At 34.7% G+C, this 18926-nt stretch overlaps 1 protein-coding gene across 2 annotated transcripts in view; it reads left to right on the forward strand.

Annotated features, from left to right (window-relative positions):
* LOC149568091 (ARM repeat superfamily protein) overlaps window positions 1–18926 on the forward strand; it is a 338742-nt gene that overhangs the window by 113212 nt on the left and 206604 nt on the right. For both annotated transcript variants that reach the window (XM_089821094.1, XM_089821095.1), the window contains exons 8-12: window positions 11138–11192; window positions 11269–11325; window positions 11445–11546; window positions 15325–15405; window positions 15549–15601. In XM_089821094.1, the coding sequence (XP_089677220.1) occupies window positions 11138–11192; window positions 11269–11325; window positions 11445–11546; window positions 15325–15405; window positions 15549–15601 (348 nt within the window). The remainder of the gene's footprint in view (window positions 1–11137; window positions 11193–11268; window positions 11326–11444; window positions 11547–15324; window positions 15406–15548; window positions 15602–18926) is intronic.

Below are 18926 nucleotides of genomic sequence, written 5' to 3' on the forward strand. Positions count from 1 at the left end.
CCTACTCTTCGTAGGTTAACACCAGAAGAAAGAAGAGCTTATACTATTGCCGCAGTTGACCACGCTAAACATACATACCAAAGAAGGAACAAAGATAATAATACTGATCAAGGAACTCCTGCTGGTATATTTATAAGGAATCAGCAGCATATTGACGCATCTAAGAAGCCTGAAAACCAAGCTCAAACCAAACAGAAGGAAGGTAACCAAACTTATAGAATGACCAAGCAACCAATTGTGCAGACTCATGGTAAGAAAATATCCGATTGTCATAGTTTTATGAGTCATGCTTTATCTCAATTAAAGATTACTGTGCCACTAATGGATATGATGAAATTTGCTGATTACAGGCATGAAATGGTGAAGATATTGTCTAGTGTGCAAGATATTAACAATAAGGATGATAATAAAAGTAATGAAGAAACACCCATTGTATATCTAGGAACAACATTAAATAAAAAGGCGAATCAAGTAGACCCGTTCTATTTAACATTGTTGATAAACAATAAATTAGTTAAAAATTGTATGATTGATTCTGGCGCAGCAGTCAATATTATGTCTGCTGATGTAATGAAGGAAATAGGACGAAAAGTTGATACCCCTTATGGAAAGTGTTATGCCATGGATAACAGATCTGTACCTGTAGTTGGAATAATTAAAAATGTTGAATTTCGTTTTCCATCATTTCCGCATATATCATATAGAACTGACATCACAGTAGTAGAAATATCAGCAAGCTATGGTATGTTGTTATCTAGGCAATGGTCAAATTTGGTTGGAGGTCATGTGCAGTTAGATATGTCTTATGCTACTATTCCTATCGGAGGCAAGGAAATACGAATCGAAAGGGAACCCCAATCGTACTATTTGGTCGAAGACTACATTTTGGATCCTGAAGTTAACTTTTGCCATTCGGACATGGACAACTTCCAATTAAGTATAACCAAACCTACTTCTAAGATTATTGATCCAATTTCAATCTATGTAAGAAAAAATTGTAATGATGTTTGGCAAATGTTTTTTGATGGCGCATGTAGTAAGGAAGGAAATGGGGCTGGCGTTATTTTTGTCTCGCCGTCAGGTAAAACTTTCAAATTTTCTTTCTTACTGAATTTTGAATGCACTAATAATATTGCTGAGTATGAGGTGTTAGTCATTGGTCTTGATATTGCTAAAGCATATAAGATTAAAATGCTCGCTGTTTTAGGGGATTCAGATTTAATTGTTTCACAAATTAGGCATAAATTTTCAACTAGGAACCCGAGATTAAAACAATATCGGAACCATGTATGGGATTTGATAGAATTCTTTGATGCCTTTTCAATTAAATGGGTCGATAGATCAACCAATTACTTAGCTGATATAATGGTTAATCTGGCTATTAGGCAAATGGATATCCCATTTGATGAAGTTATTCAGGTTGAAATGAAAAATAGACCTTCTATACCAGACAATGTTCAAAACTGGCAAGTTTTTGAGGACGATAATGATATCATTAAATTTTTGACTTGCCAAGAAGATTATGAAAATCAATTTATTGATTGGAATGGATACATAGAAGAAGAAGACGGTAAGGAAACATTATTTGGAAAGGAAATAATGCAATTAAAAACCAATAAAATACCAAAGGGTCTTGTTTCTTTAGAGCAAATCTTTGATGAAAAGGAAAGTCCAAAAAATAGCAAATCTACCAGAATCCAAAATGAAGTTGAGGAAATAAATTTGGGAAGTGAAAGTTCTCCCAAAAAGATTTACATAGGAAAGAAATTGTCAACAAAAATAAGGGCTGACCTAATTGCTTATTTAAGAAAATATAGACACGTCTTCGCTTGGAGCTATGATGAGCTTAAAGCATATAGGGAAGATTTGTTTCAGCATGAAATACCTTTGAAACCCGATGCCAAACCATTTAGACAAAGACAACGTCCGATAAATCCAACGTTAGCTCCAAAAATGAAAGATGAACTCATCAAATTAAGAGACGCCAGAATTATAAAGCCTATAAGCCATTCTACATGGGTTTCGAATTTAGTCCCAGTTAGAAAGAAGAATGGAGATATACGGTTATGTATAGATTTTAGAAATTTGAATATATCTTCCCTTAAGGACAATTATGCATTACCTAACATGGAGATTTTATTACAAAAGGTGACTGGTAATGAATTACTATCTATGATGGATGGATTCTCGGGTTATAATCAAGTTAAAGTGAAAGAATCCGAACAATATAAGACTGCTTTTACTACACCTTGGGGTACCTATGTCTATGCTAGGATGCCTTTTGGGTTGACAAATGCAGGGGCTACCTTTCAAAGGGCAATGGATGTCGCTTTCGATGGATTGATTGATTTAATCATGGTTGTCTACCAAGATGACCTTACTGCTTATTCAAAGAAAGCAGAAGACCATTGTAAGCACTTAGAGAAGATTTTCATAAGGGCCCTTGAATTTGTAATTTCTTTGAATCCTAAAAAATGTCAATTCGGGGTAACTGAAGGAAAATTGTTAGGTCATATCGTCTCCCAGGAAGGGGTTAGAATCGATCTTGAATGGGTAGCAGCCATCGATAACATTCAGATACCTAAAATGACTAAGGGAATCCAATCTTTCTTCGGGCAAATAAATTTTGTGAGAAGGTTCGTTTCAAATTTTGCTGAAATTGTTAAACCTATTGCTAAGATGCTTAAGAAGGGTGCTAAAATTACTTGGGATAGTGAAGTTGTAGGGGCATTTTCTAAGATAAAGCAAGCTATTAAAGAAGCCCCGGTTCTAAAATCTCCCGATTTTAAGAAGCCGTTCCAGTTATTTTCATTTGCCTCTTACCATACAATAGCCCCAGTCATGCTGCAAAAGAACGATGAAGGATACGAGCAACCAATTGCATTCTTTAGTAAGAGTTTACAAGCCGCTGAATTGAATTATGATATAAATGAAAAACAGGCTTATGCTTTGGTTAAGGCAGTTAAATCTTTTCGACCTTACCTAGTAGGGGCTGAAGTTATCGCCTATGTACCAAGTGCTGCCATTAAGGACATATTTAGACAATCTGAAACCACTGGAAGACGATGTCGTTGGATAAATCAGATCCAAGAATTCAATATAGATATTCAGATCACTAAATTAGTTAGAGGGCAGGGTCTAGCTAAGCTTATGGCGGAGTCAAATTTGGAGGCCGTGCAAGTCAACCAAGTTAGTGATGAACATGCTAAAGTTAGTATTGGGAGATGCCCTTGGTACACAGATATAGTATATTACTTGCAGCATACTAAATGTAGAGATAATTTAAATGAGAATCAGAAAAGGACCATAAAGTTACAAGCTGCAAAATATGTTTTAATTCAAGGTGATTTGTATTGGAAGAATCAAGATGGGATTCTATTGTATTGTTTAGATATTGCGCAATCAGAAGTTATTCTCAAGGAAATGCATGAGGGTGTTTGTGGGGGTCATTTTTCAGCAAGGACTACGGCTCATAAAATATTGCGAGCAGGGTACTATTGGCCTCAGCTCTTCAAGGACTGCCGTGCTTACATTAGAAAATGTGAAGCTTGTCAAAAATTCTCCGATAAATTAAAATATGATGGTGCTCTCCCATTAAGGACAATGCAAGCGGAGGAACCATTCCAAATGTGGGGGATTGATTTTATAGGAGAAATCAGTGAAAAGTCAAGTGGTGGACATAGTTGGATTTTAGTAGCCACTGATTACTTTACCAAATGGGTGGAAGCTATACCAACTCGGCAGTCGACAAGTAAAGTGGTTATTAAATTTCTTATGGAAAATATCTTGACTAGACTTGGAGTCCCGCAAAAAATCATAGCAGATAATGGTATGTGTTTTGGGTCTAACGAATTTATTGAGTTTTGCAGGAAGTATGGTATTGCAGTTTCGTACTCATCTCCATATCATCCCCAAGGTAATGGACAAGCGGAATCTAGCAACAAAAACATTCTGAAGATTATCAGAAGAATGCTAGAAAATAATAAACGTGCTTGGGATTCAAAGCTAAATTCAGTGTTATGGGCAGACAGAATCACGGTAAAGAAGTCAACAGGTTTCTCTCCATTCAATCTTGTTTATGGCAAAGAGGCCAAGCTTCCCTTAAATAACTTGTTACCTGTTTACAAATTCGTTACTGAAGAGCAATTAGAAGATGTAAATTTTATGGAAAATAGGCTAAATGCTTTGATTGAGCTGGATGAGGTAAGGAGGTTAGTGCAAGAGCAGAATATTAATAAGTAGTAGCAGGTCAAGTTTCTTCATGATAAAAAATCTTCTAAGTGATCTTTTAAGGCAGGCGATTGTGTTTTGAAATGGAACGCTAAGGATCAGGACAAAGGAAAGCATGGCAAATTCGAAGCCTTATGGCTCGGACCATTTATTATTTCTGATAAAGCAGGTGAACAATCTTACTTTTTGCAGGATACGGAGGGTCGTATACATGATTTTCCAGTTCATGGACAATATCTCAAACCATTTTTTCAGTAAGCTTGAAAGGGAAGTTATTTTGGTTTTCTTTGTCTCCCTTATATTCTTGTTCCTCTTTTCTTTTGTTTCATTTCATTTTTTTAAAGATTTTTATGTGTGGATCCGCAAACTGATTTCCTTTAGTTTATTGACAGGTCTGCTCTTCCAGAGATAGCTGGAATCTCGCTATGCTCACATGGAGTATACGTCCCCAGAAAGAGCCACTGATGGAACCCAAATTTTCACAAAATTTAGGGTCTCTATTTAAGCAATAATGTTGGAGATTTGATGGAGCCTTGTCATGGGTCCATGTCGAGATGCTAAAGCACATTGAGAGATGCTTCAAAGAGTATATGATTGTAAACATAATGGATCATTTTAATCAATTTCATTGTCTCATCTTAGTCAGTTGAACCTTAAGATTCAAAAGGGAACATAGGCTGCACGTTAACAAGGAGGCCAGGAATTCACATCTCACTTTTTAATCATTAAGGAGACTATGCATTTCAAACACAACATTAAATATCTCTTGCATTGATATGAATCAAATTCTGAAAATGCACGGCTCATAGTGAATGTTTCATGTATCACAACTTGATAATTGAGAGTTTGAGCAAGGGAGTATGCAGTTAGATGCAACCATGAAATCATATTGGGAAAATGGTTTTCAATAGAGTTAAGTACACATATCAACTGGAAGAATTTGCAGATCTGATATATTAACAACAAGTATGGGATGCTTTCGTTAGGATGAAGCGAGGGACATATGGACCTGAGAGTGCAACTGATTTTCCTCACAGCTTGCCCAGCTAAAGCATGTCTTCACTTAGTATTCTCTTGGATTCCCGTCTCATGAATGGTAATCCATTTTGCACTCAGTAATGATATATATTCAACTTTCAAGCATGAAAAACGATGAGTTTTAAGCTTCCGGACCCACAATGGAGATAGTGCAGCAGTAAGGCATTTTTCTGAAGGAAATGTACGATAGAATCAATGATTTGGTATCCACAACAGTCTTATGTAGCAGGAATCCCGGCTGAAGAAGCCCAGGCAGATTTGGAGTGTGGTGACTGTGAGGAGATTTTGTTCGTTTGTTACAGGCTGATTGTATGATGACACACAGAAATAACTGAACAGAACTGTTAATCATAACATGATGATCATATCCGATAAAGGAATGACATGCATACTGAAAGTCCCAGGATTCTATGTGATTATATAACATTCTAACCAGTATTTGTGAATGATGGAAAACATCTGCAATTAGGAGGCTGTAAAGAAACAGAGATGAGCGGATTTATACATGATATAAATACAATTAAAAAGGTAAGGAACTGAAGTTAAACATCACAGTAAAGAAGATAGGACTGGAGAGTTATGAAGGTGTCTGAAGATGATATGAACATATAATGTAACCACAGTAAGCACAGACATTGGAGAGTTTCCTGATTCATCTCAGTATTGCAGATTTCACATATACAAAACCTCATGAAATAAGCATATTGCTTTTGTACATCACCCTATGTACATTTACTGGTGACAAATTGAAGAAAGATGTTATTGAGAGCTTCATAGCAACAACAATTAAGCAGGAGACTATATCGCATATGAAGAATCATTCATCGAAATGTACAGGTTAAATTATCAGATGAGGCAAAGGAGTCACTAATGGGCAGATATTTTGCTATCCTGAGTGTTGACGTTGGATAATCAAGCAAATCTCTAGCCCTCGTATCCTGCATTTGCACTGAAGTTTTAATTTTTATTGATTGATAACTTAATATATTCTTTTTGCTGTAGGTATATGAAGGAGCGGAAGCACTTGGTGTAAGGCGAGTAATCGGATGTTTCAGATTGAAATATCTCTAAGGTCGCAGATTTGAATAAGCTTTGTGAGGATATTTGAAGGCCCATGAGACAAGGATTAAGACGCCTGTAGATTCCGAAGCTTCCGGAGGCTCATGAGCATTCAGGGAACGAAGGTTGGGATTTTCGAATGAAAATATTACAAAATCAAAGTGTGGAGGAGAAACGATCTGCGCAGATGAAGAAATTAAGGTGGAATCCCTGTCCAGATTCAAGCACACATACAACATCCAAATAGATGTGTCTTTGAAGCGATTAGGAATATAGTTGCTGAGATCATCCAAAGGAAAATAGAAGCTTGTGCAGATATGGAGGCAGAAATATATTTTATTTTGAATGAACCTTTCAAGATTGATCTTAATCATCGCTGAAGGATAAATAGGAGATTAGATTATCTGGATATCAATAATTTTAGTAAAATTATGTTAAATATCTAATGTTTAGTTATTTGTTATGAAAGGGTGTGATGCTTAGAAAGCAACCAACATCGCTTGCCCTTTTATAAATAAGAGAGACTGATGACGTTATTATGATTCATACTTTAAAATTTCGGCCTTGCGATGATATATTATATTCTTTTAATTGGCAAAGGAAATGACCTTTTGAACTAAGCTTCTGGATGGTGAATTATGGAATAAATTCTTGTGCGATTCTGGAGTTGAATTATATTGGATAGATCACCTATAGGAATGTCTCCAGTACGATTTTATTTCCGGATCAGTAAGAAGTATTTATTTAATTTATTTGCATTAGAGTTTTAAATTATTATTAAGTTGTGTCCTTTATAAACATTTTTATTATTTTCTATAAATATTTTAATATTCGGATAAGTGGATTGGATCGTTATTGCATTTTAAATTTGATATACGTAAATATTGTGAAATATTTTATTGTTTCCGTATTTATGTCTAATTTGTCTCTACAGCAGTTAAAGTGCATTTTAGACTAATTTAAATTACTTTTATATAATTGATTCGTCGCATCCGAATTATTAAATTTGTTTATAGTTAAAATATATTAAACTTTATAAAGTTGTACGTTTCAACTAATAATGTTGACTCTATTGCCCATTTAATTAGGCACTGGTCTTTTATTCTTAATTCATAATCCACATGCTGGCAAATGTTTCATTTCTTACCTTTGAAGAATAAATATATTGATCTGTTGCATTAATCTATATTTATTTTTAACACTATTTCAATGATTTACCTTCGCTCTTAACTCATAAATCACAAGTTTGAAGTTTTCAATAATTCTTGGCATTTTGAAAGCTTTTGTTGTATTCGCATTCTAACTGATCTGCTTTGAGCATCGTGGATCTAAGCATTTCGTCCAGGATTAGGTACACCCGGCTCGGTCTTGCAGAGCCGGAAGCGCAGGGGATTTAGATCTCATCGATCAATCCCGTCAAGTTGGCCTTAACCAGTTGGATATCCCAGCATCGAGCAGGCAAGGCTCGTAGGATTTCAATCTGCGGTTTTGGGAACCAACACTCGCTCTATTGTCTTAATGGCCCAAAGTGGTCTTTTCTTAGAATTTTGAGTTTCTTCAAGATTGAGAGTTTGAATTTCATCTTCAATTTCTTCAATGTTCTCCCTTTGAGACTCAGATTCAGAATTTCCTTCAGAACTAGGCAAGGGAGAGGGATTTCCAGAACTTAGGGCTCTTTTCAATGCTAAATCATCTTGAAAAATTACATCCTTACTAAGCTCAATATTTTCCTGACTAGGTATGAAAATCCTATATGCTTTAGATGTTTCACTATACCCTACAAAAACACCTTTTCTCCCAGAGGGTTTTAACTTAGTTCTCTTTTCTTTTGGAACATGTATATATACGGGGCACCTAAAAATCCTAAGATGATTTATATTAAGTTTAACTTTAGTAAAGACTTCTTCAGGAGTTTTATCTCTAAGGTAGGAGTGAGGACTTCTGTTTTGAATATATACAATAGTACAAGAGGCTTCTGCCCAAAGATAATATTCTAGATTTTGATCAAATATTATAGCTCTTGCAGCTTCTATAATTGTCCTATTCTTCCTTTCCACTACCCTGTTTTGTTGTGGGTTATAAGGAATGGTATACTCCCTCTTAATTCTTGTTTCTTTACAAAACTCTTTAAACAAATTTGAGGTATATTCCGCTCCATTATCGGTCCTAAGAGTTTTAATTTTATGTCCTGATAAGTTTTCAGTTAAGGTTTTAAATTCTTTAAATCTCTTAAGGATTTCTTCTGATTCTTTTCATTTTAAGAAGTAAATCCAAGTTTTTCTAGAGAAGTCATCTATAAAAAGTATATAGTACCAGAATCCTCCAAGAGAAGGAACAGACATAGGTCCACATAAATGTGAGTGGATTAATTTCAAAACATTGTTAGTTTTTCTAGTGCTATCATGAAATAGACTTTTGGTGTTTTTATCCAGAGCGCATCCTTTGCATATGCTTGAGTGATCTTTATTCAGTTTAGGTAAACTAGTAACCATCTACTCCATAGTTGACAGGGTTTTGAAATTTAGATGTCCTAACCTTCTGTGCCATATTTCATTTATATCTGCAGCTTTATGAATTAATGCTTGAATAGGTCGACTAGGTTCTGAATTTAATTCATACAAGTACCCCTTTATTTGACCAATCAATTTTGCTTTCTTAAATGAAGAGTTATTAGCCGAGGTTATTACTTTACCGTCCATGAATGCAACATTATGTCCATCATCTTCAAGTGGTGTAACCGAGATTAGATTCCTTTTTATTCCTGGTACATAGAGTACTCCTTTGAGATGAAGAGAACTACTCGACTATAGTTTCAAGGTGCAATTTTCAATTCCTTTGACGAAATCACCTGAATTATCACTGATGGTGACTTTGCCATTAACTTTTTCTAATATAGAGTTTAGTGCTTCTTTGTATCCTGTAATATGTCGAGATGATCCACTATTAGTCACCCATGCCTTACTTGAGACTTCATTTGATAGTGCCGAATACTATACACGATTCTCAAGATCATAGTTATCTTCTTTCCTAGTACTGTTTGTATAGTTTACTTGTTGTTTGAAATTCTCGGGACAATTAGATCTATAGTGTCAAACTTTTTGCATTTGAAGCACTTTATTTTGGATAGATCTTTCTTAGGTTTGTCATTCTTTTGATTACGTTTCTTCTTTAAGTGCTTCCTTTTACCTTTATAGGAATTTGTGTTGAGAAGATAAAGTTCTTCGTCTCCAGTTTTCAACTTTCCCACTTTCTTAAGTTTTCTGGATTCATCTTGAAGACAATCTCCCTTAAGTCTATTGAAGTCAAGAAGATTGTCTCTAGCACTTACTCCTTGTGCGAATGTTTCCCATGAATTTGGTAATCCATCTATAGCCATCAATGTTAATTCTTTGTCATCAATTATGGTTCCTATATTTGCAAGTTCATCTCTTAGATTGGCAACCCTTAGGAAGTATGAATTCATCGATTCTCCCTTCTTTATCTATATATGATTTAGTTTCCTCTTCAGTATGAGGACTCTAGTTGCATTGGTAACCTCATATGCATTCAATAATGCATTCATCATATTAAATGCTGTTTGATGTTTTGTTTTTACTCCATCTAATATGATCTGCATGGCTTTCCTATTTCTTGTACTCCAGATAGTTTTATTAGGTTTAGTATCAGGTAGCTTGGATGCTTTATCAACAAACTGTTTCACATCATTTTCTTCAAGAATCATCATGATTCTGAATTTCCAAGCATCAAAGTGTTCCTTCCCATGAAACTTGTCCTCGTGTGATAGGAGAATGATGCTAGAGGTACTAAGTCTGATTATTTAATTTGCAAAGCCTAGGTTTGACTACCAAAGCTCTAATACCATGTAAATATTCTGCAAATTCTGCAACTAATTCAAACTGATATAATAGCTTCTATGTGCTGGAGATTGTCTTGATCAATTTCAGATTGAATATTGGTCCGTCTTTACGAGATAATAGTTCTGCAATAATATGTATATTTTGCTATAATTCGTATGAGGTAATGTATGCTAAAGGAGCAGACTTAGATTTGTTTGTGTCCTTTATCCACAAACATAACCTTCATAAATATGGCACCCATGTCTCTAGGTCGGCCAGAATTGTTCTCAAAATTGGTGCCTATTAGGGAATACATTAATTAGTAATAAAATTAACTAGTTTTGTTCAAGGTTAAACTAAAACAAGATTACCCCAAGGGAGACGCCGATCATACTTGAGAACTAAACAATTCTATTTATAGGCCTTTCTTTACAAAGGCATCTTATTCATAATCAGATTTGTACGATCTGTTCCATAAGATCAGTATGATTTCAATGTTATAGAATTAACACCAGTGATTCATGACAGCCCTGTTATCATTATATACTTGATTTCCTCTGTTTTATTTCCTTAAGTATTCTCTCTTCGAAATACTATCCTTGCTACTTTTTATTGCTTCTGTCAATCCTCTTACTTCTTCTGTGATCTCTTAAGATTGATAGAGTGACCCTGGATTTGGTTGTTTGTACATCCTAGAAATTTTCTTAAAATACTCACTTCTTTACCCCCCAAAAAATAAAAAATATCTTCTTAAGGTTGGTAGTATCATGCAGGATGACAAAAATTAAAGTTGAAATTTCTTGGATGTAGCTGTATCCTGTATTTCTTTCTGAACCTTTTGACTATTTCTATGACATGGATGACATTTAGAAAGATAAAAGAATTCCCAATTATTGGAGTTCTATTAAGATCTTTTTATACTTATTAATCTCTTGATCATTCAATCTGACAAACAGTAATGGCAATTGTTACAGGTTTGTTCTGTCAAACTATGTATCAGTTTTCAGAACCTTGGTGCCATATGAACAGGTAACTTTTATTAAGTGTGTACAATTAGTTTAAATTTAAACTGTTAACAACATTAATCTAATGGCTATCTCATCAGGTTTTGAGGCATCAGGTATGCTCTTTGCTGATGACTTCACTGCGGGCTACGGGCGAGGTAAACCTCCTTGCCATACTTAAGCAAAAATATATTAACACATTTGAGCTATCCAATATGTGTAAGTTGATGTGTGCCATATGCCGCTTTTGGTTATAATTCAGTTGCTTTTCCCTCAGCTTGAAGGTGAAGCAGGAGAGCCATCTTTCCATCGCCTTGTCTTACGATCGGTAGCACATGTTATTAGACTTTACAGCTCAGCTCTTGTAACTGAATGCGAGGTAAAATTGCAATCAGCACAATAATTATGAATTCCTGTATAAACAATTTAAGCCTCAAATTATATTGGATGTATGTAAGGATTTGATTACTCATGTAATCTAGCTATAATATTTTTTAACTGTATTGTTTCAAGATTTAAAATTCTTTATATATCGTCTAGTGAAGAAGTGTATTGCCTTAAATATCCAAAGCTATAGATCCAAGAATTAATATATCATCTAGTGAAGAAGTGTAGTGCCTTAAGTATTTGTAGTATACTTCAAGTCAGAACTGTCTGACATCTTTGTACAGTGCACCCACTGTAACTGAAATATGGACTTGATGCACACTTGTCTACAAGAAGAAAGAAATTAAGAGGAAAGCGTTATACCAATGTCTCTGACTGATCAGCAAATAAAGTTATAGTTAGAGAACAGTATAGTAAATAGCTTGGAGCTCACATAAAACACAGCAACACAAAGTTATACTACCAAAAAACTCAAAATGGCTCAAAAAGACTCTAATGGTAACTGTTTCCAGCAGCATGTCTTAGAAAAATTAATTACTGAACTCTCCCTAGTGCAGAGTCTGGGAATGTCTAAAGTAAGTCAGGAGTCCATGACAGTCATTCATTTTTAGGAAGGCAAATATAAAATAATCAAACCTCAAGAAAAAATGTTAACCTGTATAGAGAAATGATAATGAGACATGTAAAAGGTGAAAGAGCCAAACAAGTCAAGGGAACCACATCAACTTGATCTAATTCACTGTAAATGTAGAAGACACCTTTGTGTTATCTTGGCAATGGTGGTATGGATCTACGGCCATGGAATGAATACATGACAATATGCTAAAGTTTACAAGACATGTATCTTAATCTTAAACTCTTTAAACCTGATCTCCAAACTTTAACTCTGGCTCAATGCCATCAAGGGCACAAGTTTTTAAAACACATATTATTTGTTGGCAATGGGCATATGGATCTGTATGTCCATGGAAGGTGGACTTGTTACAATATGCTGAAGGGTGCAAGATCTGTACATTAATCTTGAATTCTTCAAACTTGTTTTCCATACGGTAAATGTACTGTGTGGCTACATGCCTTCAAGGGCACAGTTTTTGAAAGAACCAGTTTTCTTTGTTGAGAAGAATGAGACTGGATAATAGTTTTAAGTTTGTAGGAAAAACTTCCTAGAATTTTCTTTTGTCTTATATTATTTTTATGTCCGTGTTGAGTTGCACAAGTGTCTAATTGAGAGCTAAATGGAGCATTGTGTGCAGTTAGTCATCATTGTTTTGGTTATAATTATAAATGTGCTGTTGTGCTGTGGATTGTTAATAGGTTTGTCAGAGATTACTTGTATCATCTAGTGGAATTGTTTTGTTGTTGGTCTGGAATTTGAAGGGTTGAAAGTTTAAAACCCTTGAAAAAGAAAATCACAAGGCTATATGTTTTTTATGAAAAGGTTGTTGTATATTTACTTAAAGTAGAGTTAGATCCAAGATGATGCCGCCAATAACTTTTTTGCATGATAATGATTGTGGTTGATGTTAAACAGTTCTGGGAATACACGTGGAAGTTAACTTTGAGCTTGTAATATAATTTGTTTTATATTCTTATTATGTCTACGTTTAGATGAACATTAGTATGTTATATTGATATAAAGCTAAATTTGTCTTTGATTGTTCTTAGTCGTCTTTGTTTAGGACATAAATTGCATATGCTAATAGTGGTAATATATGTATAGGTTAGTCAAAGATTAGTTGTATCATCCAGTGGGGTTGTTTAGTCCTTTGTCTGAAATCCGAAAGAAAAGTCATAGGACCCTGGGAAGAGAAAATCACAATGCTACATGTTTTCAGTGGGAAGGATTCTGTATTCACTCTTAGGGAATTGTTGGGCTCATGACAATGTCTTCAATAGTTAATTTTCTGCATGAAGCATTGTGGTCTGTTGGTGCTTTTGTAGTATTGTCCTAGTGTGATATACCATTTTGTTTTTGATAAGTACTGCAAGTACACTTGTTACTGTGAGCATAATAATGGGTATAGGTAATTTATAATGATGCAGAAAATACTGAAATTTCTTGATAGGATTAAAAATTTACATCAGGTAGAGTACATTGGTCTGCTTATCATGATATCTTTTGGCTCCTGAGTAGTACCATCAACTTAACTCGGATAAGTCATCATAGAGAAGTTTCAAAATATCTCAGAGAACTTGGTAAAATATATGCTATATTTCTCTGTTTTATTGTGATAAATAGAAAACTTATTGCCCGATGGTCCTGAAAAGGGAAAAACACATTTTATTGATTGGAAAAACAGATTTGGAGAGGAGTGAAAGGGCAAAGAGGAGAAAGAAGGTTGCATCAGAATTGGAAAGATAGATTTTTGAGTGGAAAAACAGAATTTAAGTTCCCGATATTTTCCCGAGAAGTTTCGGACTTATCTCTGATATTTTTTTTTGCCTTCAGCAATAATATGCTGATAACAATATTTTGAACTATGGTACCACGAATGCGTACAAACAAATTAGTTAGAAAACCAAAATTAATCAACTATGAAGGAATTGTCCATCAGCATAATTCTTTAAATTCTGTCCACAAAAATAGGCAGCACTGCAAAACATTTTGCAAAAGTTTTGTAAAGTCTATTGATGATTTGGCCATGGATGCTTTGATATCATGAATCTCTCTGATTGTTGAGGAATAGAGAGTGCGTGTTGGATGGAATCTTTGTGTTCTTATTAGTGCATAACATTCTAATTGCTGTTAAAAATAAAATTTGCACCTTTTGTGTGTTGACAGATTCCCTGTAACTTAACTGGTGCAGAAATCCTACTCCCATCCACAAAAGACTAAAAAGATATTATAATTTTTTCGTCAAATCTACATGCTGATCTTGCGGGTCATCCTGTTAGCACAGGGACATTATGAAAACGCTAATGTGAAACTCTTGAGTGAGTTGAAAACACATATTTGCCATAGGTGGTACGATTTTGACTGGTGGTGGTGTTGTATTTATGTAACTTCTAATTGTTTAAAACTTTAAAGCAATGTTCATGCAATGCTATTTTCAAACTTTCTATTAATGAGAATACAGAGAATCATAGACTTGGCAACAACTGTGTAATTCAATGGTTGCAGACGATAGCATTTGATCATCTCTGTGAAGGAATTTCTAGTGTTTGATCTGTAATCAATGTAATTTTCGCATAAATGCCTCGTATGTTATACATTTGGAATCTTTTACTTGCAATGTTGGGACCAATGGAAATGCTGCATTCCTTTGTTAAGTGCCAAAGAAAGACATCTTGGGAAAGATTAAGGCAGAGAACCTGAATGAATGGAAAGTATATATTGGCATAAAAAAGTATTTTGGATTCAGAATGCAGAATTTGGTGCCAATAGGGTCTCTGGAATTATTCATATAAACATATTAGCTACAGGTTTGGTTAATCTCAAGTACATGGGCAAATAATCAACCAAAGGGGAATCTTGAACTGAATGGAGACTAGAAATGTAACATTCAAATTGTCTTTGATAGATATTCTTGACATGGTTGATAATACAATCTTAGTCTTTAAAAACTAAATTTTGATTCCCTGAGGCTAGGCCAAGCAGTAAGGTTGTGTAACTTATATTCTGAATTCTTAGTTTCTTCTTGGAATCTTATCCAGTTGTAGTCTCGACAAACTGTCATCTCTTTACTGTGACATTTAGAGGCCCATTAGTTACTGTGACATTTAGAGACCCATTAGTTCTGCTGACTAGAAGTTTATTTGTCTTTCTGCAGGTTTTTCTCAGCATGCTGGTTAAAATTACAAGTCTTGAATTGCCACTATGGCATCGTATTATGGTGCTGGAAGTTTTGAGGGTAGGTATCAACGATAAGTTTCATCCATTGAAGATATTGGGACAATGTTTTCTGAAGTGTTTTCATTCTTGTTGCAACTTGTAACTGGTGAATTTTTATTTTGTTGAGATTTCTTATGTCAGTAGTACTGGAAATACTTGCAGAGTTTCTGTGTTGAAGCAAGGATTCTGCGTCTTCTTTTTCAAACTTTTGACATGTAAGTTACTTATATCATAAATTGTCCAACAGACAGTCTAGATTTAAAAAAGAAAATAGAGTTGGTTCAGTAACATTTAAGTTTGAGCATTAATAATTTTGACTTTTTCAATATTTTTGATTCTCCAGCAAATTTGACAAACTGCTGTAGTGCCATACAACTTTAAGTGCACTTTTTAAATAGGGCTCTGTAGCATCTGACCTTTTTTGGGTCATAATTTGAAGTAACTAAACTTTATTTAAAGTAAAAAAGTGCTCAGTTTTTAATTTCCAGTGAAGCATGATATATTGCACCAAGGAACATGATAGTTATGTTAGCTGAGAGCATACTTTTATGAAAATCTTGCTCCGTGAATTCTAAAAGAGATAAACATTTGTTTCTTTGCATTCGATACTTTTTGCTCTGTAAAGTCTAAAAAAGACTCACATTTGTTTGTTTGCATTACAATACTAAGAAGCTACAAATCTATTGAAATATTTAGTCCATTGATAGCCATAGCTAGAAGATATATGTTTTAATGAGTGCTTTTGATTTCAGATAAAAGTCAAATGCCCCAAGCCAAACACTCAAGGCATTAGCTTACCAAATGTATCTTCTTCAAAAGAATAACACTAAACAATAATATCATTAATAACAACCATTATAATCTTGTTATGCTCCATCAATATCTTTTCAAGTAATTAAAACATAACAGTTCCTCTCTCGCTAAGCTGAAATCAGAAAAATCTCGGTTTTCTTAAGGTACTTTGGACTCTAGGGTGGACTTGGAACTCAAACTCATGTTCCTACTTCTCTTCATTCCATGGTACTCATCTTGACAAATGAAAGTTTCAAAAGAGTGTGGGGACTGAGGCCTTCAACTTGGACTTGGGACTGATTCCATGTACAAAGTCTTGCCTGACCATTGTGACTCAGAGTGCTGGTATAGACTTGAGATTTTACCTGAAAAAATCAGATAAAGAAAGGTTAGAAGAAGATAGGTTTCATTTTAGAAGCAAAGATAATCTTCATCTTATTCATAACCCTTCGTTTGAAGTTGAATTGGAGACAACTTATGACAACCCACTTTCCGAATGGATTGATGAAGCTCTCTTGGACACATAATGTTAAGGATGAACACAAAATTGGCATCCTGGTGCATCTTTATTCAACAAAGCATGGAGGCAAGCTTGGAGTAATGAAAACCCTAGCAATAACCACTCTCCAATCAAACTTTAGGAGATTGCAGTTTAAATCAGGATTGCTACTTTTGATCAAAGATCAAACATTGAACGCTTTAGAAGAAGTAACCTTTCCAATATACATCCTACAGAGAGTAGTTATTGTTGCATAATGATGACACTAGTTAATAATTAAATTGTTGTTGGATCATGGCATTTAGAGAAGTTGATAAATCCTACAAATACCATTCCAGTATCCACCCCTATCACTGATCATCCATATCAACATTCTAAGAGATTGCTATACAATTCCTACAACATCAAGATGAATATGACAGATTGGAAGGCTCAAAATTTATCTCTTGAGATCTTGCTACAATGTGCAAGGCCTTTTGTTCTATGGTTGAACAATGTTCATTTATCATCAACAAGGATTGATTCCCTGAGTTTAGACAATAAGCACTTCCTATGACTTCCAAAGAGGCAGTAACAGTTTGGGCATGAGAATCAGCTTATTGAAATCAGAGTGGCACTGCAACGATGCAAAGTTACATTAATGAGGATGCTTTGGGGTTCAATTTTGAGCTCAAAGTTTGATGAATATCATATGTTTAATAATGGATATAGGTTTAACATTATCGGAAGGCATCCTTGTAAAGAGCCCATGACACATTTGATGACTCACCTTATGGTTAAACATTAGAAGATCCTTTTTTCAGATAATCAACCTAACTACACTATGAACTAGTGGTGCTATAACTTTGTTGGCTAAAAATTTTGTACGTCGCTAACTATGACTTACAGAACTGTGACTTTAACCAGCATTTCATGAGATTTCTCTATCCTTTTAGCAATAGGGGGGGCTACCTTCTTACCGTAGGTGGCTTTAATAGGAACTTAACTAAAATTACAAAAAGAATGGTTCTCTTGATCAATTCCTCTTTTTTTAGGAATGATTTGCATACAACTCTCTTTCCAACTTAACAAAAAGTGCCTTATTGGTACAATAATATTGGTGACCTAGGAATTGATGTAAGAACAACACTATGGGCAGCAATTTATTTTATTTTATTTTTTGAAACAAAACAGGAACCCAAAGTCTCCTGCACTTGTCTCGAATGAAGATTCAAGCAAAATAAACAATAAGGCACAAAGTCTCTTACTGGATACTCTCAAATTTAATAAACACTTACAACTGAAGCCCAAACTCTTCAACTCTAAGTAATTGCAGCCACTACTATCGATTACAATTTGTCCTCCTGTAGTAGAATGTCTTTAAAATTTAAAATTGACTCTCAATGCAATAGGCTGCTCAAAGGCAATACAGTGAAATTCAAATCCCTCTTGATCAAAGCTCCAAAACTCGCAATTAAAATCCAAAAAATGTCGTCACATAACACCTTGAATCAACACAAAGTTTGAAATCAAGTTGCCTCTTTTATTGATAGTAATCTGATTTACATCTAAGCACAAAGTCCCAAGCACAAAGTCTTAGAGTGCACAATACAAATTGACAAAATTCTCTTGCCTTCCCAAACGATGTTTATTTACAATGAACTCTCTCCTTTATATAGAAAAATAGGAGAGAGAAAGGTGAAGGAAAAAGTGGAACAACCTCAATTACCTTGACTTATCTCTAACTAACTACTTTGACTTTATTCAAAGTTGAATGCCTGATGTGGTTGCAACTTAACTAGATGAGCTGGTAGTACAGGTGCATGTTATCTTGTACTTAAAACATAGATGCTCTTTACATGTAACTTTCCTATTGCTATTCTACTTAAAGCATATAAAAATCTGATTTGAAGTACTCACACGGTATCAACCAGCTTTCCAAACTTCCGCAGGGACTTGTGTACAACTGCAACATCTGGTTCGACAGTGTAGCAAGATCATTGTGACCTTCTGGAGTATGGTTGTTTCTTTGAGTATCTCTTTGTTATAAATATCCATTTGATTTTGGAGATTATTCAATGAATACTTCCAGCTTGCAAATGTATCCATTACATTGATGTTGAAGTCATCCACTTCAAGCTATAAGCGGATGGCCTCTTTGAACTTTGTGAGAACATCTTCTTGATTCTTCAGTCTGTTATCATTAGTGATGATTTCGCAGATAGCCCTCTGAATGCTTCTCTGATCATGCTTTCTTGGTTAGTTATCCT

Source organism: Cupressus sempervirens, chromosome 3 (assembly GCF_028749045.1).
Source record: "Cupressus sempervirens isolate cs-2001-9-10 chromosome 3, ASM2874904v1, whole genome shotgun sequence".
Lineage (NCBI taxonomy): Eukaryota > Viridiplantae > Streptophyta > Pinopsida > Cupressales > Cupressaceae > Cupressus > Cupressus sempervirens.